The sequence below is a fragment of the Dromiciops gliroides genome, chromosome 2 (assembly GCF_019393635.1).
Source record: "Dromiciops gliroides isolate mDroGli1 chromosome 2, mDroGli1.pri, whole genome shotgun sequence".
Taxonomy (NCBI): Eukaryota; Metazoa; Chordata; class Mammalia; order Microbiotheria; family Microbiotheriidae; genus Dromiciops; species Dromiciops gliroides.
The window spans coordinates 355,936,596-355,959,302 of record NC_057862.1 but is presented as its reverse complement, the minus strand read 5'-3'; the positions used below and the strand labels follow the sequence as shown (position 1 = coordinate 355,959,302).

The 22,707-nt window shown below is 47.7% G+C and overlaps 2 protein-coding genes across 4 annotated transcripts; both read right to left on the bottom strand.

Moving 5' to 3' along the window:
* Positions 1-408: 408 nt before the first annotated feature.
* On the bottom strand, positions 409-14,397 carry B4GALT7 (beta-1,4-galactosyltransferase 7). Of its 3 annotated transcripts, XM_043989846.1 has the most exons (7): positions 14,213-14,351; positions 12,714-12,826; positions 4,536-4,886; positions 3,527-3,800; positions 3,233-3,316; positions 2,333-2,437; positions 409-1,756 (listed from the first exon to the last, which is right to left on the bottom strand). In XM_043989846.1, exons 3-7 carry the CDS (start codon positions 4,781-4,783, stop codon positions 1,601-1,603), a joined length of 867 nt encoding a protein of 288 aa, XP_043845781.1. In that variant the 5' UTR covers positions 4,784-4,886; positions 12,714-12,826; positions 14,213-14,351; the 3' UTR covers positions 409-1,600. The 3 variants fall into 3 exon arrangements, with proteins under 3 accessions (XP_043845781.1, XP_043845779.1, XP_043845780.1); XM_043989844.1 differs by lacking the exon at positions 12,714-12,826 and having other exon boundaries at positions 14,213-14,397; XM_043989845.1 differs by lacking the exon at positions 12,714-12,826 and having other exon boundaries at positions 3,527-3,752; positions 14,213-14,397.
* Positions 14,398-18,915: 4,518 nt separating this feature from the next.
* On the bottom strand, positions 18,916-22,126 carry TMED9 (transmembrane p24 trafficking protein 9). The gene is made up of 5 exons (XM_043988487.1): positions 21,890-22,126; positions 21,640-21,740; positions 20,942-21,067; positions 20,218-20,364; positions 18,916-20,001 (listed from the first exon to the last, which is right to left on the bottom strand). The coding sequence occupies exons 1-5, from the start codon at positions 22,092-22,094 to the stop codon at positions 19,852-19,854; spliced, it is 729 nt and encodes a 242-aa protein (XP_043844422.1). The 5' UTR covers positions 22,095-22,126; the 3' UTR covers positions 18,916-19,851.
* Between the last annotated feature and the right edge of the window lie 581 nt (positions 22,127-22,707).

The window sequence follows — 22,707 nt, the reverse complement described above, 5'->3', positions numbered from 1 at the left end:
CTAGTCCACACTGATCCTCCTTCTTATGGATCTCCCATATCACTTCATTGTGCGTACCCCCCTCCCCAGCACATGACCATATTCCACCTCCTGGTTTCCTTGAGGAGATAATGAGCACCCACAGAGGGTAGAGACAATGTCTCCTATTTTTTTTTTATCACCACAAACTAATCGATAAATGCTACTTGGTGACCTGAATACTGGATCCTAGGCAATTCATTTCTCCTGCCCTGAGTCTTGGTCCCCTACTTCTATAAAACAGGGTAAAATAGACTCCTTTGAATACTATCATCCATATACTAACCAATGCTGAGAATGTAATGTAGAAAGAAGTCTTTTGGAGTATAAAGCAGACAGGACCTATGTAATAATAATAATAACTATTTAAAAAGATTTAATAAAGTGCTTTTTTCCCCCACAAACACCCGGTGAGGTAGGCAGAGCAAATATTATTGCTCTCATTTCACAGACGAGAAAGCTGCGTCTCAGAGAGGTTAAGTGATTTGCTCAGGCTCAAACAGTTACTAAAGGGAAGGGCTGGGATTCACACTCAAATGAACCTAAGCATTGTGGTTGGTAGGCTGGGCCCTGGTGAGTGTCATGATCTCATCCCTCTTAGGACCCTGGAGAGCTCCCAGCCAGGGTCTTCTGACTGCAGCTATCAGGCCAAGGGTTTGCCAATTCTTCTTTCTTTCCAGGAGCAGTTCAAGTTGTCCCAGGGAGGAGGCCTGAGCAGTGTGTGCCCCCCACTCTTATGATGCTGGGCCGCCAATCAACTGCCCTCTTTCTTAAGAAATTTCCCCAAGGCCAGGCACCAACTCCAGGCTACAAGGCGACAGCCCTGGGAGAGAGGAGGGAGCACTTTCCATCTGCCTCTCCCCCTCCCCCCCAGATAGAGGACAGCGATGGTCTTCAGGATGTCTTTGGAAGTTTCGCAGTGGGTAAAGAGGGGAGGCCAGGTTGACTTGAGGGGCTACCCTGATCCTGGTCCCCTCCATCCTCTCCTCACAGTGTGTGCTTTCACTCAGTCTGGCTGAAGGGGCTCCCAGAACCAGAAAGTGGGATGGAGGCAAGGGGAGCCTGTGCACAGCCCAGCAGGAGGATCGCTGAGTTAATAGGAAAATGAGGCTGACAATCCCAAACTCAAATGTTTATTAACCACTATCATGTGCAACGACCTGTAGTGGGCACAAGGGCAGAGGCCGAAAGGCAGAAGGAGCCTCCTGCTGGGGAGGGCAGCCAGGTGTAAGCAGCCCACGGAACCAGGGTCAAAGATTCCACACCCCAGCCTCTTTCCGATCTCCAGTCTCTTTTGACTGCCCATAGGGCAGGGATAACAACTTGGTGTTTGGTCCAAGAGTACTTATGGACCTTTACGTCAGGCTGCAGGGTCTCCAGAAGAAGCACAGCTATGTAGCTTGGCCTAGGTGGCTCAGATCTCCTCCCATTGCCTGAAGCTGGGCCACATCTAACTGGGTGCTGGGTCCTGAGCACCTCAGCTTCAGCCCCGTGCACTGAAGGTCTCCCTCCAGCAGTAAGGACACTCTCTTGGGGCCAGACACCAGCCGAGCCGACTGAGATGGTGCCAGCCATGTTCCTCTCAGTCAAATGCACACCAGGGTGTGTCAGCTGCATCACACTCCAGAGCAATGTTGAGAACTGTGCAGGGTGCTCCAGCTACTGACACCAGGGTACGAGAATCGATATGGTACCGCACGCTGTTCAGCCCCCCTTCCCGGTCCAACTTGAACTGTTCCTGGAGAGAAAGAAGAGCTGCTCAAATTCCTGACCTGGATAACGAGCCCTACTGGGACTCTTCCAGTTTCCCAAGGGGTCTGAGCTATTGGGACCATGCACAGGTGGCACTCAACTACCCCAGAGCGGAAAAGGAGAGCACAGGGGTTTCTAGGGAAGGATCCATTTCCTTCCTTGAGGCCAAGAAGGTCCAGGCTTTATGGTCAAGAGAGGGGGAAATTAACTTGGCTTTGGAAGTCGTTTAATGGAAAAATAGTGGATTTAGCATCAGTGGACTCACATTAACAACTGAGCTCTGCAATTTACTATCTGTGAGGCCTTCAAAAGTCAAGTGATCTTTCTGGGCCTCAGTTTCTCATCTGTAAAATAAGGAGGCAGGAAGCTGGACAAGATGATCTCTAAGACCCCTCCCAGATCTAAGAGCCTATATGCTGTGAGTGAGAAGCAAAAGATACGGAAAGCCATCTGGGCCCCTCCTAGCTCAGGGCGGGGGTGGGGGGTCTCTGCCAGGCAGCTGCCTCCCCCAGCCATGCCCCTCGCCCTGACATTGTCTCTCCTCTTCAGGAGCCCAGAGTACCTGCTTTTGAGCTGCAATGCGTTTCTGGTCTCTCTTCCGCCAGGCAGGGTCATGTAGGTGACGGAATGTTTTATAACCAGTTTTGATTCCTGAGGGACGGAAAATCTAGAGAAGACGAAGAAAGAGTGATTTCAAATTTGGCTCCTCCCCCACTTCTGCACAATCTCCTTCATGAAACCCTGTCCTAGACATCAGGCATTATGTCTATGTCGAAGGAAGTGCAATGGACTTGGGGGAAAGAGCACTGAGTGTGGACAGTCAGAGGAGGTGAGTGCCCCTGGACAATCTCAGGCTCAAGCTTGGTTCTCTCATCTCTAAAATGAGGGTGGCTATGTCAGGTCACCTCCAAAGGGCCTTCCCAGCTCTGAATCCTATGATCATGTGACTTGGCTTCAAGTGAGAGCTCTGTGCTTGCCAGGGAGCTACTCCTGGGCAACTCAACTAACCTCTGTGAGCCTCAATTTCTTTATCTTTAGGGTGGGAATAACAAATACTAACTACGTCACAGGAGTATTGTGAGAAAAATTATCTGTATAAATGGGAGTTATGGTTATGATTATCATATCACTTTGCTTTCATAAATAATATTTCATTAGATCAAATGGACAAAAGTCCAGGGGGGAGGGGCAAGACAGGGACCCCCACTAGAGAATGAGAGAATGCTGAAATCAGAAAGGAACTTAGAGGTTCCAGGAGTGTAAGTGATTAGTCCAAGGTCACACAGCTATGAGTGACTCCTTGCCCCCCCCCCCGCCCCCCCCAATTTTTTTTTTAGCCATGCAGCTATCTCAAGGGAAAGAAGGGCTATCCTAGATGAGGGCAGAAACAAGGCCTCAAGCCAGCAGCACTTTGCTGAGGATAAAGACTGGGGAATAAGAGAGCCTGGACTTGGGCAATTACCTGGAGACCGGCTCTTTGAATGCGCCGGTAAAACTCGTCATCTTCCCGGCCCCAGCCCCAGAAGCGATTGGACATCCCGTTGCACTGACAGAAACAAGATGGTATCACTCAGCTTGACTTTCCTTGCTTTGCTGACCACAGCTCTGGTCTTCCTCCCCCGCATAGCTAGGAGGACTTAAAGCCCTGCGTGCTGGGAATCTCCAAGTTGCTTACAGGGGCCCCCACCTCCCGGGCCCCCATGTATCACAGCCTGGTCTCCCCCACTGCCTCCCCAGGGATGGGCCCAGGCCTCACCGACTGGTAATGCTGCTTGGTGAGAAGCAGAATGCCACCCACATAGGTCTTGTAGTGATAGAGGGGATGCAGCTCTGGGGAGGCCACATGGAAGGGCCCTCTCTCAGGAAAGCTGTAGTTCAGCTCCTCATTGAGGGGCAGCAGGTCCACATCATGCATGGCTATGTAGTCAGTGCTGTTGCCACTCTCCAGGAAGCCCACATTGATCAGCGATGCCCGGTTAAACCTTCCAGGGGACAGGAGGGCATGTAAGCAGCTAAACTGTGGGCACTCCCTGGGGGAGGGAGGCACACTATAACCATCATTTGTATAAGAGTACTTTATAGTTTTCAGAGTGCTTTCACATTCAATATTTCATTGAATCCTTCTGGCAATCCCAACGGAGAGGTAAGCCAAGGCTTATTATCCCTAGTTAACTTATGAAGAAACCAGGTAAGGGAGGTTAGTGACTTGCCCAAGGTCACATCATCAGTAAGCTCACAGGATCACAGGCTTTAGAGCTATAAGGGGCCTTAGACACACAACCAGAGAACAGTGATGCCAGGAAGGGACCTGTGACACAATCTAGTCCACTCCACTCATGTTACAGATGAGAAGATTGAGTCCCAGAAAGGTTAAGGGACTTAAGTATCCAGTTACAGAGCCAGGATTTCATTCCTAGTCTTCCAACTCTACATCTAATTTTCCCCACTACGCCAGCAGAGCCGGGCCTAGCCATCAGTTCCCCTCACTCCTAGAGTCCTGGCCTTCCCCCAACATCAGGCTGCCTCTCCCATCTCCCCTGTGAGCCTCGAAATGGCTCCTGCAGGTGCTGAGTGGTGGGGACCTGGCCCAAGTCAGAGCTGGGGGAGCAGCTTAGGCCCAGAGAAGGGTCTGAGGAAAAAGGAGATGACCACTGCAGCCACAAATCCAAGGCGACCGCTAAGCCGGCCCCTCTGCCTCTGTCTCCCTTTTCCTGGCTCCACACTCTCCCCACCACAGGGCAGAAGGACCAGCCTCCTTGTTCTACCTGAAGTGATCCACTTGGTTGAGCACATAGATGTGGTGGCGGATCTTCTTCTTGTGCAGGAAGTGGTGCATGTGGGGCACAAAGACCAGGAGCTCCTCGAAGCGCTCACGGAATGGCACCAGCACTGCCAGGCGGTGGGGCCCCCAGGAAGGCTCCTCCTCCAAAGAGACTGGAGGCTCAAGGGGGCAGGCCTTTGGAGGGCTGACAAGCTCCTGCCCCTGCCCCTGCCCCTGCCCTGCCTGGCTCATGTCACCTGAGCAACTGAGCTGCAGCCAGAGCAAGGAGAGGAAGGCCAGGAACAGGCATGCAAAGAAGAGCTGGAACACGCTGTACTTCCGAGGCAGGAAAGACCTGGGATGAGGAGTAAAGGCTCGAATCAGGGGAGAGGTGGCTGAACAGAGGAATTGGGCCTCAAGAGGCGGGGATGGACCATCAGGGATGGGAACCTGGAGCCTGGGGATCTGCGTCCTCAGGCCTCAGGACATCAGCAGCACCACCACCACCGGCTTTCCTGCTCCATGGATACCAACTGCAGGAAGATGCCTTAGTAACACACGCTTGCTCAGGAGGCTTTGGGAGGTTAGTGCAAAACAGCTTCAAATACTTTTGCTCATGCGCTCCCTCCAGCTCAGAACACCCATGTGACTCCTACCTAGCCTTTAAGACACAGCAACCCTTCAAGGGTTACCTCCTTCACACAGTGATCTCCAAACACACCAGCTTATAACACGCTCTCCCTGCTCAGAACTAATTATGGCAAAGGCTCTGCCTCAACCGTGTCTCTCAAATCTAGCCCATCTTTTCCCATGGCTCCCCAAATGGTCCAGGCCCTGATTAGATGACGACAACGATGACATCGATTATTATTATTATGATGACAGCTTTCCAATTGTCCTCTAGTCTTTCTTCCTCCACTCTATTCTGAGCATGATGCCAGAGTCATCTTCTTCATCCAAAGTCTGAACCATGTCATTCTCCTACTGAAAAACCTTCAGTGCTTCCCAAGAGTCCAAACCCTTCAAATGAGGATTCAAATCTCTTCATGATCTGGTCTCAATTTACCTTTCCACTATTGTCTCACACTATCCTAGCCTCATACTCTCTAAGTCCCTCAGAGTGTTTGGCATAACTTCCACCCAGAATACTCTTCCACTTGTCAAAATACTTCCCTTGAGGGCAGCTAGGTGATGCAGTGGATAAAGCACCAGCCCTGGATTCAGGAGGACGTGAGTTCAAATTCAGCCTCAGACAATTAACACTTACTAACTGTGTGACCCTGGGCAAGTCACTTAACCCTGATTGCCCTGCAAAAAAAAGTAAAAAAAAAAAACACACCCAAAAAACCAAAATACTTCCCTTGCTTCAAAGCCAAGTTCGAATGCACCTTTCTTAGTGAGGTCTTCTGATTTTCAGCAACTATAAATGATCTTGTCTGTGAAATCCCATTGCATAGGGACATGCCTTCTGACACTTGCCTGCTGAACATCACCTCCTAAAGGTCCTTTGGACCCCTCAAACTCAGTATAAACTGAGTACGAACTCAATACAAAACTGAACTCACCATCTTTCCCCCCAAGACTTAACCATCCTTCAACTTCTTGCTGTTTTTCCTGTCATGCAGCTTTAAAAGTTTAGTCAAGGGGCAGCTAGGTGGCGCAGTGGATAAAGCACCAGCCCTGGATTCAGGAGTACCTGAGTTCAAATCCGGCCTCAGACAGTTGGCACTTACTAGCTGTGTGACCCTGGGCAAGTCACTTAACCCCCAATGCCCTGCCAAAACAAAATAAAACAGTTTAGTCACATTTAACTCTTCCCAATCCCTTACATCTAATCAGTTGGCAAGTCTTATTGATTCTACTACCAAAATAACTCATATCTGGTTCCTACTTTCTGATTTCATAGCAACCATCCTAGTTCAAGGCCCCATTCCCTCTCTCATAGACTACTGTGATAATAGCCTCCTATGCAATCTCTCTCCAATCTCGGCTTCTTCATTTACTCCTTTGATCATGTCACTAATCAATTTAAAACCCCTAGGTGGCCTCCCATGGTCTACCAAACAAACTATAAACAGGGCAGTCACGGCCTTCCACATTCTTGTTCCAACCTTCCAGTCTTATCTCATATGCTTGCTGCTCCACACATAAGTTCTCTAAGTTCTAACTAACCAGGAAAACGACTTGTTTTCCACCCCTACTACTTCTTAGCCAAAAATCGGCTCTTTCTGCTTTTGCTCAAGGCCTCTCTTCATCTGTTATAAGTCCCTTCTTCAAGACCCCATTCAGGTATGACATTCTCCATGAATCTTTCTCTGATTCTAGTTAAAAGTGATCTCACTCCCCTTAAATTCCTCAGACCACTTTGCTTGGATCTCTCTCTTATATTGCTTTTATTTGGGTGTCTTCCCCCACCCCACTATAAGTGACTTGAAAACAGGGTCTTTGTTGGATCTGTCTCAAATCCTGTGTGTCCAAGACAGTGCTTCATGCTGTCCAAAGTTACTAATGATCTCCTAGTTGCCAAATCCAAAGGCCTTTCTCCGTCCTCATTCTCCTTGACCTTTCTGTGACCTCTGACTGCTGATCACTCTCTCTTCTTTGACACTCTTCTCTCAAGATACCCACCACCCTCTCCTGGCTTCCTCTTACCTCTCCAGCCAATACTTCTCTGCCTTCTTTGCTGAATTCTCCAGATCATACCCTCAAACTGTAGGTATCCTCTGGGTTCTGTTCTGGGTCCTCCTTTCTTCTCTCTCTATTCCTTCCCTTGGTAATCTCATCAGCTCCCATGGATTTAATTATCAGCTTTATGCAGATAATCCTCATACCTACTCTTCTTCCCTCAATCTCTCATCTGACCTCCAATCTTGCATTTCCAACTGCCTTTCAAATATCTTTAACTGGATGTCCAATATACATCTTAAACTCAATATGTCCCAAACAAAATTCATTGTCTTTCCCCCTAAATACCCACCTCACTCTTCCTAGCTTCCCAAATTCTATAGAGGGAAACACCACCCTCCCAGTCCCTTAAACTTTTCACCCAGGATTCATGCTGGACTCCTCATTATCTCTTACCACTGATACCCCTATATCCAAGCCATTGCCAAGGATTTTCAATCTCACCTTTGCCTCATCTCCCAAATATGGTCTCTTCCCTGCTCTGACTCCACCACCACTCTGGCACAGGCCTTCACACCTTTATTACTGCAATAACCTGCTAGGGGTCTGCCTGCCTCAAGTCTCTCCCCACTCCAATTCTTCCTCCATTCAGCCACTAAAGTGATTTTCCTGAAGTGCAGATCTGATCATGTCACCCCCCCACCCCCATTGAACTCCACTAGCTCCCTAATGTCTTCAGGAGCAAATACAAAATGCTGTTTGGCCTTCAAAGCCCTTCATAGCCTAGTCCCCTCCTGCCTTTCCAGTCTCCTTAGACCATATCTGCCTCCCCCCCCCCCCAGTGACACTGGTCTCCTGGCAGTTCCATCTCTTATTTCTGGACCTTCTCTCTGGTGTCTCTGACTTCTGACCTTCCCCACTTCCTTTAAGTCCCAACTGAAATCCCACCTTCTACAGGAAGCGTTCATAAATCCCTCTTCATTCTAGTGCCTTCCCTCTGTTCATTATATTCTATTTATCTGGTATATAGCTTTCTTTTAATATACTGGTTGGATATACTCAGGTTGTAAGCATCTTAGGGACAGGGCCTGGTTTTTGCCTCTTTTTGTATCCCCAGTGCTTAGCACAAGTGCTTGGCACACAGTGGGTACTTAATAAATGTTTAATGAATTGAATGTTTTAATTAGATGTTCATTGAATTGAACTACCCAAGTCTGCCCTGTATAATTTTTCCCTTACCACAAACACAATTGTGACTAATTTGATGGAAGTAGACAGAAACATCATTATTTTAGTACTTCTCCTTTCACAGGTGAACAGTTTGGTTGCTGAAACGGGCAAAAAAAGAACTTTTGTATATGAAAAAACAAACAAATCCAATTTTGAAGAAACAGTTTTAAGATAAACGTGAAGGAGAGACATAGAAGATTGTTTAGGGGAAGAGAAAGACTCAGATGGTTGAACTAAGAGAGGACCTAGTTAAGGGCAGAGAAATGCCCAAGGCCACAGGGCACCATGATCCTTCAGTTCATTGGGATGCGGCTGTTTTTAAAGTTTGGAAAGTTCTAACTCACAAAGTAGTTAAGTTAAATGACAGAAGACTATGACATGCTTAAAGAAGAATTGTAGAGTTCAAAACTGACAGAAAGGCAGATTTCCTGTCTGTGTCCTAAGGGAAGGAAGAGTCACTTACTACTGGGAGGCTCTGATTTGAAGCATTACAGGCAGTTAAGAAGACTGGAGAAGTACTGAAAAAAGCCAGCTGTAAGGAACTGAGCTAAGAAGCCCAGAGGAGAATCCGCTGACAGGAAGGCTTCAGCTGCCTTGCTGGGAGTCTGCAGACTGGAAGAGAGGCATTGTTCTGTGGCTTTGCTAGAGTAAAGGCCAGGAGCCAGCTGATTGAAAAAGAGTTGAGATCTGCTCCAATTTGAGCTATTGCCCTCCTCCACCACCCATAGCTTGAAAAAGGTGAAATTGAAGAGGTTCCTAGTTCTGATTTGAGAGGGGGAAAAGAGAGGGGGAAAGAATACTTTGCAGTGAGAATAGGCTAGATTAACTGAAAGCTGAATGAACCACAAAGAATCCTGTTGAATGAAGAGCTTGCTGGGGTTTTTTGCATTGTTCAGAAAACCAGCCTGAGAAGTTTTGCTGTGAGCTTTGCTTTGAGGGAGGGAAGGGAATAGGCATTTATATAGTGCCTACTATGTGCTAGGTACTGTGCTAAGTGCTTTTTTACAAATATTATCCCATTTGATCCTCACAAGAACCCTTTGAAGTAGATGTTGTTATCACCCCCATTTTATAGTTGAGGAAACTGAGGCAAACACAGGTTAAGTGACTTGTGCTGGGTCATACAACCAGTAAGTGCCTGAGGCCAAATTCGAACTCAGGGCTTCCTAACTCCAGGACCAGTGAACTACCAAGTGAGCCACCAGATGTCTGCTGCTCTGCAGGAAGAAAAGGCTGGGAGGTGCCTGGACAAAGCAAAATTCCCTGTCCCTTGAAGCTCTGGAAAGCCTGGCAGTTTTCCAGCTTGGGGGATTGCTCATCACTTACAACAGCATAATCCTTTTTCTGTCCCATTAAGGGATACTGTGAATTGGATCTTGTCACTGCCTCATCATCAGTATGAGAACGGAAGAGGAGTGGGTATGTCCAGCAGGAGAGCAGCAAGCACCAGAAGTAAAATAGCAAAGGTCAGAATGGTGGGCCCATCTCTGGGGCCTCCAGAACTACCAGCATGACGGCAGCCATTGCTGTGCAAGTCCTACTTTACACAGTCCTAAAAATCTATGCGGTGGATACACGGGGAATTTTTGTATGCAGACAAAAAAGAGAGAGAGAGAGAGAGAGAGAGGAAAGACAAGGCGATGTATGGAAACAATTGTTAGCAGGGTTCTATGAGAATAATGTCAAGAGCTCTAAAGTTCAAAACAAGCTAAGTCCAGTGGGGAGCACTACAAAGAAGGTATGAGATCACTGCTTGGGGTAGATGGGTGATAATGAACAACAGAGAGAAGATAATGATTCAACTCTAATTTTGTTTTCATCTTCTTTTCCAAAGAAATATAGTTTTTGCCTTGGAAGGGTCAGAATAGAAATGTCTAACTTTCCTTGAGTTTAAGTCACCAGGCCATGACAAATAACATACAGAAAAAACATCCAAAAACAAAACTCTTAAAAATCACTGCCCTCACTGTAAATGATCTCTGAAAGATCATACAGACAGGAGAGATGTGGCAGGATTGCAGAAGAATAAACATTTCGACTTTTCAAAAAAAGGAAAAAATGTAGTCTGCAAACTATAGGCAGGTAAGCTTTCCGGAAAAATTATAGAACTTATTATCAAAGAGATTAATTAATAGATATCTAGAAAAGGAAACTGATCACAAAGAGCCAGAATGGCTTTGTCAAGAACAGGTCATCCCAGACTAACCTCATATCCTTTTTTGTGTGTTTTTTTTTTTGGGGGGGGGGCAGGGCAATGAGGGTTAAGTGACTTGCCCAGGGTCACACAGCTAGTAAGTGTCAAGTGTCTGAGGCTGGATTTGAACTCAAGTCCTCCTGAATTCAGGGCCGGTGCTTTATCCACTGCGCCTCCTAGCTGCCCCCTAACTCATATCCTTTTTGACAAGTTTATTAAGACTGGTCACTCAAAGGAATGCTCTAGACTTGGTTGACCTACACTTTAACAAAGTGCTTTATAAAGTCTCTTGTGGTATCCTTGTGGACAAAAGAGGTAAATGTGGGCTAAATAACAGCATAATTAGGTGGATTCAGAAGCAGTCGAATGGCTAGAGCCAAAGAATGGTTATTAATGGTTTGATGTCAAGACAGAAGGTCTTTAGTGGACTATTCCAGGGGCTTGTCCTTGTCCCTATGGTGTTTAACATTTTAATTAATGACTTGGATTTAAGGCATGGATCCCAGGTAGGCAACTTACACAAGTAAGTGATTTCAACAGACTAGAATCCTGGGCCAAACCTAATGAGGAAGTTGAGCCTAATGACCTAAAGAGTCCCCTTCCATCATTAACCCTAAGGTCTTAAGACAAAATTTTAAAAGAAGAAATGTAAAATAGCATACATACATTCAAAAAATTAACTTCCCAAATGCAAAATGGCGAAAGTGTGGCTAGAAAGAAGTTCTGACCTGAAACAGATCTGGGGGCCTTAGTGGAGGACAATGTCGGTGAGACCCTAGTACATGACATGGAAACCTAAAAAGCTAATGTGACCTTAGGTTTCATTTATTTATTTATTTATTTTTGTGGAGCAATGGGGGTTAAGTGACTTGCCCAGGGTCACACAGCTAGTAAGTGTCAAGTGTCTGAGGCCGGATTTGAAATCAGATACTCCTGAATCCAGGGCTGGTGCTTTATCCACTGCACCATCTAGCTGCCCCAGGTTTTATTTTAAAAGCACAGTCTACAGGACAAGTTGCTGGTCCTGTCAGTCTCTGCCCTGGTAAGACCACACCTGGACCAATGTGTTCGGTTCAAGGTGCCAAAATTTAGGAAGGATGCTGACAAACAATTAGTTTGGTGAAGGAATTTGATATCATATAACATAAATTTGGCTTAAAGGAACTGACAACATTTAGCCTAAAAAAGAGACTTCCTTCCAACCCTGAGATTCTGGGATTCTATTAGGGCTTAAGGATCTAGCAAATGTTCAATTATCTGCTATACTTAATAAAATTCCCACAGTTCAATTCCTAACAATTTTCTTATTGTTTCTTGTGTCTATCTTCCTAGCCAGATTATAAATTGCTTGTCAGAGATTGAGTCATAAAATTTAGAGCTGGAAGGAGCCTTACAGATCAGGAAACCAAGGCCCAGAGTAGGAAAAGGGACTTGCCCATGGTCACACTGACAGCAAGTAGAAGAGCTAGATTTCAAACTTAGGCCTTCTTGCCTCCAGATTGTATGTACTTTGCACTATACCATAGTGCCTTATTGTTCTCATTTCCACCCCTATACTTTCCTTACTAGGTACCTAAAATAGTAATATGTATACAATTATGACTTAATATTAAGATGTCATGATTGACATATCTTTCAAGGACAAAGGCAGTTCTTCCTGCTACTTCCACTATAATACATTAATTAAATATCTCATATTTATATAAAGCTCTAAAGTTTGTGAAGTACTTTACATACATTATCTCATTTCATTCTCAAAACAACCCTATAATGCAGATATGATTACCACCCCTGTATAAAGATTAAGAGTTGAAGGTCAGAGAGGTTATGAGACTTGCCCAGATTTACACAGCTAATAAGGACTGGGGACAGGATTTGAATCCCCAGGCTTTCCTGACTTCAAGCCCAAGGGACTAACAACAATGCCGGTCACCTTTAAGGAAAATGAGCCAATACAAAGTTGGTTTTAATTAGGTGCCTCCTGCCTTAAAAGCCACATCAACTGTAAATCTTCCTGACAGGCCCAGCTGACTCTGTGGACACCGGTGGCCCCTGAAGCAAAGAGTGAGGCTCCACCACATGCAATCTAGGGAAAGGCCAAGCAATGGCCCCTGGGAAGAGGCACTGACTTACCCCCTGCCGTCATGCTGAACTGGCCTCCAATATGGAGGAGCATATGCAGGTCCTGAGTGTTGCCTAGGAAGGTTGGCACTTCTACTGTATCTCCTCAGCACTTGAGGCTCTTTCTGGGGGCAGGGAGGGGAGAGAGGAGAGGAACATAGAAGCCTTCCCCACCTTTGGGCGGAAAGAATCGAGCAGCTGTTATACAGAACATAGCTCACTTATCCCGGGGCCTGAGGGGACCATGTAAGCTAAAACACTGCTGAGCTACCCACCCTACTACACCTCCAATTCTAGGACCATAAACATACTACTGGGTACTTTCCTCACTGAGGGCAGGAGTTCTGAACATACAAAGCTTCAGAGACTGTGAGAACTAGGAAGGGGCCTAGAAATCACCTAATCTAACCTTCTCATTTTGCAGGTTAAAAAACTGGCAATTTCCTCAATTGCCTGGGTCTAAGACCACTAACAACTGTTCCAGCCTCTTGGCAGACCCTGAATGTGCAGTCTTTCCTGCAACTACAAAGAAGTGGGATGGGGAAAGGACAAGTAAAACATCCCTACGTTCCCCCTTCTCCTGAAGACACTGTGGTCCTAATGACTTCCAGAAGCAAGAGATGAGGCCTAGGCAGACTCTCCCTTAAGGACCTATACTGGAGGGCCAGATTCCTAAACCCTGCTTCTCTTCCCCAGGTAAAGTGCCGTTTGCTGCCAGATGCTGTCAGCTTTAAGTGCCTGCATGCCGACCTCCACAAAATCCCCACCTTTAACGAAGACAAATGGTAAGGTATTCAGGGGAAAACAAATCAAACTAGAGTTATGGGATGACTGTGGTCTCAGTTATGCCCCAAGGAAGGAAGTGGAGAAAGAATCCCTATCGCTTATTCTCTGAATGATAGTATGATGATGCAGGAGGATCATTTGGCTGTACAGACCCGAGTCAAAAGACCCAAGCGCTAGGCCTGAGCCTGCCATTTAAAAAAAGGGGGTGGGAAGCTAAAACCAAACAGAGAGATACATGAAACAGAGAGACGCAGCAAAAGAGAGAGACGGACATAGAAACAGAGAAAAAAGAAACAGAGGCAGAGAAGAGAGACACTCAAGAGCGTGGGAGAAGGGGAGAAAGGAGAGGGGAGGCAGAGAAGATACAAAGAGCCGGCCAGACACGGAGAGAGAGGCAAGACAGGGAGTGAGACGGCGAAAGGGGCAGGATCCAAGAGATGCCAGAGAGGAGGGGGCGGGGGAGACGCAGAAGAGATCTAACGGAGACACGGCCGAGACCCGATGCGCCCGACCCACAGTGGAAAGCAGGGAGGCCGGGAGAGAGGCGGCGAGAATCTGAACGAGAATCTGAACGAGAGGGGAGCTTCTGGCGGAGAGGGAGCGGGGTGGAATCTGACAGGTTCAGAGACACGGACCCACGAGAGACGCGGAGTGTGACACAGACCATCGGGCAAGTCACGCACACTTGAGTCTAACCGAGTCCGGGGCGGATTCGGGGCGCTCACCTACTGTCTCCCCAGGGGAGCTGGGTCGCCTTCCTCCGGGAGGGGAACATCCTGAGCGGCCGTGGCGCTCCGAGGGAGGGAGGGGAGGCCCCGGGGTCTCCTCTTCCCGCCCCGGCCTGGCCCGGCCCCTCCAACGCCCGCCCACCTCGAAGCCACTACGTTACCGCGGCTGCCCCGCCCCCGGACCCCTCGGTCCGTTTGTCCGCCCGCGTCGGCTACCCCCGGGCACCGGCACAAAGGTTCCGCCCGGAAGTGGGCCCGGGGAGCCACGTGGGCATGGCTCGCCCGGAGCCAGAGCCCGGTGCTTCCCGGGGAGCCCGAGGGAAGGCGCGGGAAGCGCTCCCCCCCCCCCCCCCCCCCGGTCCCGTCCCGGACAGAGCGGCAGGTGGCAGGGCCCGTTCCGGGTGTCAAAAACTGCAGCCCCAGGCTATTCATTCATTCTTTCGTTCATTCAGCGAACGTCTGCCAAACGCCTTTAGGGAAAGCCTGGTGCCCGACCTCCCGCAGCTCAGTAGGGGAATGAGAACCAAATTTAGCCCGCGGGACGTCGTAAGGGCACTTAAAGAGAAAGGGGAAACGTGTTAATGGTGACAAGAGTCTGGGAAAGGGGCATTGGAGTGAAGTAAAAGATGGTTAGGACTTGGGGACAGCTAGGTGGCGCAGTGGATAAAACACCGGCCCTGGATTTAGGAAGACCTGAATTCAAATGAGACCTCAGACACTTGACACTTACTAGCTGTGTGACCCTGGGCAAGTCGCTTAACCCTCATTGCCTTGCCCGCCCCTCCCCCCAATAATAATAATAAATACCAAAAAGAGATGGTTAGGACTTAAGCAGACAAAAAGGCTTGGGAGGGAGAGACTAGACCCTCAGGTTACAGAGCAAGTTTAAGCCCCCTTCCTGCTTATACTGACCAGCAGAGCTCCTAATCAAACGTCCTTACACACCAGATATATTTGGTGAGCAGAAAGTTGTCCAATCTGGATACCATGGAACTCTGTCTCCTTAAATTGGTTGTATTTCCATTGATGTATAAATCTTTATGTGCTGGGTCCAGGACTTCCACGGAGCACCTCTCAGGCAGGTCTCCCGTGGGTGTGTCTCCAGCACCAACTTAGACATAGTGCTTTGAAAACTGTAGGTGCTTAATAAATGCTTGTTGAATTAATCTAAGAAGGCAGAAGTGGGGAAGAGGCATTCAAGGGAAGGAAATGGAAAAAGCAGAGGTCCAGAACCCAGTTTTGCTGTAGGATAACATGTGAAGAGGGGAGCAATGGGAGAGAAAGTTGGCATGGTAGGTTGGGACCAGGTTGTGGAGGGCCTGGAATGCCAGACAAAGGCATTTTGACAATTTCCTTGTAAGCAAGGGGGAACCTTGAAAATTTCTGAGCAGGCAAATGAGACCTATTTTAGGAAGATCATTAAGTCCACAGATTTAGAGTTGGAAGGGACCTCAACCAATTTCCTTACTTTACAAATGAGAAAATTGAACCCCATAAAGGTTAAGTGACTTGCCCAAGGTTACAAAGATAAATGAAAGCTGAGGTTTGAACTCAAATCCTACGCTTTTTCACTGCACCTTTAGGAACAGGAACAGGTTGGTTGGGGACATTGTAGGTAGGGCACATTGGTTATGAGGCTGTTGCAAAGATGGTGGGGTGTTCGTGGGGTGTGTGACAGTATAATTAAGTGGAAGAGCATTTATTAATATGTTCTGTTTTCCAAGGACTGTGCTAAGGGCTTGAAATACAAACAGTAAAATCAAGATTATCTCTGCCCTCAAGGAGCTCACATTTTTTTCTTTTTGGGGGGGAGCAGGGCAGTGGGGGTTAAGTGACTTGCCCAGGGTCACACAGCTAGTAAGTGTCAAGTGTGTGAGGCCAGATTTGAACTTGGGTCCTCCTGAATCCAGGGCCGGTGCTTTATCCACTGTGCCACCTAGCTGGCCCCTGGAGCTCACATTCTTATTGGATGAGGCAACATAAACATGTGCTACCCTATGCCAGATGGAAATGCCATGATAAAAACAGTAGTACTTAGTTTCTGTGAGTACAAAGTGAGAGGGCCAGTAACAAAGTCCCAGGGATCTTGAGGAATAATGGCAGGGTAAGATGATCCCCATCGGAGGGGCAGCTAGGTGGCGCAGTGGATAGAGCACCAGCCCTGGAGTCAGGAGTACCTGAGTTCAAATCTGGCCTCAGACACTTAACACTTACTAGCTGTGTGACCTTGGGCAAGTCACTTAACCCCAATTGCCTCACTAAAAAAAAAAAAAAGATGATCTCCATCGGTAATATAGTGAGTCCTATAGTCAGAGTAGAGGATGTAGGGGGCAGCTAGGTGGCGCAGTAGATAGAGCACCCGCCCTGGATTCAGGAGGACCTGAGTTCAAATCTGGCTTCAGATACTTGACACTTACTAGCTGTGTGACCCTGGGCAAGTCACTTAACCCTCATTGCCCCTGCCAAAAAAAAAAAAACCCATAAAAACAAAAGAGTAGAGGTTGGCTCAGGAATATCTCTGGCAGAGGTGGGGATGTGTGTCTCAGCAGTCAGCTGAGATGAGGTGTCTAGGACCTGCTGGGAACTGGGCAGTGGGATTTCAATTGAGGAAAGTTTCCTGGCATGGTAGCAGGTGGCAGTACTGGCCCAAGATGTTATTTGCAATATTGCAAAGACTGAAGGGATAAGATTTGGTGACAATGATTATGGGTGATGAGGGAGAAGAGCCAGAGCTGATACAGAAGTTGAGAGACTGACTAGGTCATTGGGATGACAGCACTATTAGCAGAAGAGGATTAGACATTTCCTCTCACCAAGGGAGGAAATTGGGATCTCTGACCAAAATGGAAACAGATCCTTAGCCTCAGTCACTGAATGTACTGTGTATGTGCATTAGTACCTTACTCACTTTCCCAAATGAATTAGGGTTACTTTGGGCATTTACAGAAAATGGATAAGGGGAATTGATCGGATTCTCCTACTCATTTCCTACCTTTAGCAGCAATTTTCCTCTAAATGAATGGTTTAGTGATCAAACAGGGAAGAAACAGCCCATGGGGATAGAACTGATGAATTCTAAGGTTCACCTATTACCAAGTGTTTATCAAGTGCCTTATATACCAAACATTTGCTAAGCACCGGGAATTCAGATGCAATAAATAATACAATCCTTAAGGATTTATTCTTCATGGCAAGTAGGCTGTAAGAAAGCTAAGGATGAGAAAGGATACTCAAGTCTCTCAAGTTGGGACTCCACTTGCTATCTGAACAGTGTAGAGGCATCAGCTGGTGGGGTAAAGATGGTAACAATACTCATGTTAACCCAGGTCTCTGTACAAAAAAAGGTCCCATGCCTGAAACATATTAGGGATATTTCAACTTTTTAGTTCCTGGGATTTCTAGGTGAGTCCTTGGCTGAATATAATTGCCAGTACAGGATCAGAAGACATCCTCTCATCGCTTAGAAGAAAAATAATCAGTAACTATTTAAGGACCTAATAGGTGCCTGGCACCAGGAATACAAGTACAATCAATGTAATAATTCCTACACATGAGCTTATGTGGGAATAGGGAAGACAAGTACTTATGTAATTATATACCAAATAAGTTCATGTAAGACAGGGAGGTTGATGGTGTAAGAAAAGGCTTCATGCATGAGGTGGCGTTTGAGCTGAGTATTTTCTGCTTGAAGGACAAGGGGCTTTCCATGAGGTCAGCAGAATATGCTTTCCGGACATGAAGGATCACTTGTGCAGAGATGGGAGGTAGAGTGTCACATGAGAGGAATAGAGCAGTTCAGTTTGGTTGGCTTACTGAGCTTGGGAGGAGGGGCAATAACTAGGAGGACTTTAAAAACTAAATTAGAGTTTCTATTTTATCCTAGTGGCAATAGGAAACCACAGGAGTTGATTGAGATGGGGAGGCACATGGTCAGAGAAAAACCGTCAGCAGCGACCTGTAGGATGGACCAGAGTGGAGTGAGATTTGAATTGGGGACGATTAGGAGGCTGTGTGAGCCAGGATAGAGGGGACAAGGACCTAAATCTAAGTGAAAGCTATGTGAAAAGAGAAGGGGTCCCGCTTCAGAGCTGTGGAGGAAAACTGCAAGATTTGACAACTGGCGAGCAAGGGGAGAGACTCGAGGATAAAGCTGGTTATGGAACTGGAAACCTACGAGGGTCAAGGGGATATGGAGCACCTTAGTGTGGGACCTTATTTGGACTAAGCACTAACACCATCGTGAAAACAAGATCTTCCCCCAACAGTTTAGGGATAGAAGGGATATATACAGAAATTGTAGAAATAGGGGAAAACAATCCAAGCCTCTTTGTATTCATCTCTAGTTTGATCCAAGCCAAGGAGAATGGCATTGAGGCATTTTTATAAAAGGACTTTAACTTTAAGGAGTTACAGCCTTCCTTGCGTACATTTCCAAAAAGCTGTCAATTCCTTCCCAATGAGAGCATTTGCAATTCTAAATCCTACTTAGTCATTTTTTTCTCTGTAGGCGTATATATAAAAAACTATAAGCATGCATTTGTAATGAGTGTTAATTAACTTTTCAGAGTTCTTGTCTCCAAATAGAGTAAGTTCCTTGAAAGCCCACTGGTTTGTATTGATCTTCATTACCCCCCACCAGCATAAGTAAGCACAGCACAGGCTTTTCTAAACCTTAGTAAATGTTGAGATTGACAGGACACCAGGCCAAAAATGTTTTTATTGGGAAATCCATGTAACAAATCAGGAGGTATTCACAATGAAATCTGTAACGAAAATTCCTGCAACCCCATCCCCTTTCACCCAGTGCTTAAGCCACATGGCCTGACTCCATTCCCTCTAGCCCAGAACCTAGAGAGGATAAACTGAACTCTGAAACAGGTGAAGGAAATTAATTCACCCATGCCAAAGGTCCATTTTCCCACTGGGGTGGAACTCTACCTGACAGAAGGATCCCACTAGGGAGAGTCCAGACCCAAGAGATCAAGATGAGAAAATAAGAAAGCCCCCAAGCTGTCTGTACTCCAGCCCAATTTCAAAGTCTCAAGCCAACAAAGGAAGACAAAAGGAAAATCAAAAGCTAACTCTCAATCCCTGAAAAGTTAACACTGGTGTTCTGAAGTGCTGAATGGCCCATAGTCCCTTTCACCAGTGGCAATTTCTCTTAGGCCCATTCCCCAGGGGCATTACTGCAAAGAACCCTAGTAAAGGGCACAAAAAGCCCAAGTGGGAAGGGCTACACTCAGTCCAGGCACCTACTCAGCAAGACAATAAAGCTATCTGCAAGCATCCTCCAGGGTGAGGATGCCAGCTGCCTTCAGATTCACTCTCCAAAGAGGTGGTGGTCAAAGGCAGAGGCAAAGTTAGCCAGGGGAAGAGAATGGGTTTCCCTTGGTTGGAAACCCATTCTCTTCCCAGCACTGACAGAAAGAAACTGATCTCCAAGCCCCTCCATCTTGTGTGGGAACAAGGGAGACTGCCCTGGGAGGCAGGAAAATGTCCCAGGCTTTCCACTTCCCATGAGAGCCAGCTGGAAGGGGCATCAGCTGTGGCTGGATGAAGGGGCAGGATAAGCCAAAGAGTCCCATGAGTCCTGCATTCTGGGAAGAAACTCCACTTGCCCCTGTGTCCTGGGCCCTTCACACCAGCTTCTTGGCTTCAAAGAAGCTCTTGAGGTGTCTCATCTGCCAGACACCAATGGCCACAAGGATGAGAGTCTGGACGATGGACCACCACAAAACTCGCTGATTAGTGCTCTCACTGGTCTGGCGAAACCGCTCTTCCCGCCACTGTAGGAAAGGGAAAAGGACTTAAGCTAATAGTCATACTCAGTACCTCTTATCTGCGTCCCAGAGGCCCAGGATTTTTAGCGTTAATCTAGGTCCCAGGGGCCAATGGTGAGAGAAGTAAGCCAACCATGAAAAAGGAACAGTACTTCTTTCTACTAAGTACTTAGTGCTTTCCATTCAAGAACCCCAACTCCCACCCTCTAGCAAGTCCCTTACCCTCTGGTAATTCTGCTCCTTCTGGATCTGTTCTACTTGCTCCACGAGCTGCCGAACTCGCAGCTGCAGCTCACTCAACTTGTCTTTGGCAGCAATCTCTGCATAGTCGTTAGCGTGTTCACCAACCTGAATGTCCAGGTGAACCCTCTGGTAGGGGGAGAGGAAACAATAGCTCCATTATGTAGCCCCATTCACACACCAGACACTTAAGACACCCAGAACTGGTCCAGGACATGCACTCTCCAAGTACTCTAAAACTGTTCACCCCCTAATTACTCAGTCTCTTATGTCATGTCATCGTCTGAAAACTATCTCAGTCTCCCTTGATTTCTTTACCCTCGCAGAGACCACCAGATACTTGTCCTAAGAGTACAAAGATCCTACAACTACATAATGTCAGAGCTGGAGGGAACCAGAGAGATCATCTGATGTCTTCATTTTATAAAGGAGGAAAATGGGCAGCAGAAGGAGAAAATAACTTTGAATCATACAATGTCAGAGCTGATGGAGAACCTGCTTAAAAGATGAGCTAAATAAATGCCTTATTTTACAAATGGGGAAACTGAGGTCTAGAAAGCAATTTAACCAAGAGCAGTGAGTCAGTGATAAAACCTGGGTTAGAACTTGAGCCTCCTATCTACCAGTTCTGTACTCTTTCCCTGATTGCCCATATTTCATCCTGCCCCTTTTGCCAAGTTGGATAATGCCCCTTCCTGACACTTACCAGCATGCCTCCAGCAAAGAGGGAAAACTTGGTGGAATTGGAGTGCAGGCAGATCTGGTGCTCGCCAGGAGTGTGAGAAGTGAAAGTGAATCTGCCTTCTGAGCCATATTGCCTAGAAAGAATAACCTGAGAGGGGGAAAGGCTTTTGTAGTAACAATAAAAACTTGACTTACTAACTTCATAATATGCTGTAGTATCAGCCTGCTCTTGGGAAGCTTGAAGAGGCTGATACTCATAGCCCATCTCACAGGTGGGAAAAGAAAAATTTGGAAAAGGCAGTGTGAGATTTTAGACCTGCAGGGGAGCAAAGGAGTCTTGGGCAGCATCCAATCTGCTGATTTCCCAAAGTGTTCAAATCGTGGAATGCCTGAACACCAGGTAGTCCACCTTTCCCACTTTAGGATGAGCAAACTAAAGTCCAGAGAAGTGACTAGTCCAAGCTCATACATCTGAGCAGTTCTGCCCTGGTGAGGGATTTAATCCAAAAAAGAAGGCACAGCTCTACATACAGAAGTGGGATGGGGGCCGGGACGGGGCAGAGCTCCACACGTAATGGGGAAGGTGGTGGACAAGAGCATCTGGGCGGGCCCCTCTAGGGCACTGTCCATCCTGGCCCATTCAGCTGGTTCCAAAAGCGGATGCTGGGTGGGGCTTCCTCCCCAGCCCGCCCGCCCGCCCCCGGAGCCCTCGCGGCTCACCTTGTCATCCGGGTCCTTAACTTCCACGAACATGCCCAGGCCGGGGGTGGCGGGCTGGTACTCCTCCCGCTGCTTGTCATACAGCTGGGTCCGGTAATTCCCTACGGGAGGAGGAGAGGGGCTTCGCTGGGGAAGCGTGGTCGCGGCTCCCAACTAGGCCAGCCCGCCCCCCGGGCCCTGCAGGGTCACATGACCCCGCCCAGTCCCAGTAATTCCTCTTCACCCTCACCCACCCCTAAGACCCTCGTACCTATGACCATGGTCTCGTCCGGAATCTCCTCGATGAAGCATTTCTTCTCCGTCTCCCCGATGTGGAAGTACAGAGCGGAGCTCCGGGCCGCCAACCCGAGCAGGAGCAACAGCGGGAACAAGCGGGCCGGCCCGCGCCGGCTCCCGCCTCTTACCCCGACCCAGAGCCCGGGTCCGGCCCCCAGCCCGCTTCGCTCCGCCGCCATCTTCCCCCACCAGCCGGCCGTTCTGCCACGTCCTGTCCTTGCGCCGCCGCGCAGCCTTGTGGGACGGCGAGTCTCGCGGCTCAGGACTACAACGCCCGAGAGGCCTAGCGCTTGGGTTCTCCGAGCACCGCCCCGTTTAGGATTCCGTTTCCGGGGCTCCTCTAGGAGTCCGTAATCCATACTTGGCTCGCAGTGGGCTATGTTGAACGTAGAGGTGGTAGGGCACGGCACTGGAGTAGATGTCTGCAAGCTCGGGTTATCGACTCAATTCTGGCACCAGCGTGGAGATTTTACTACTTTAATTACTGTCTCAAGATGCTGTTTGAGAACAGGCTTGTAATGGTGGCGCAGTGGATAAAGCACCGGCCCTGGATTCAGGAGGACCTGATTTCAAATCCGGCCTCAGACACTTGACACACTTACTAGCTGTGTGACCCTGGGCAAGTCACTTAACCCTCATTGCCCTGCAAAAACAAACAAACAAAAAACCCCAACAAGTTGGAGTAGTTCTAGAGGGCCATCAGGATGGTAAAGTGACCTGAGCTCATGCCACGTGGGAATCAAATGAAGGAATTGGAAGTAATTAACATAAAGACAAGGGTGAAGTTAACGA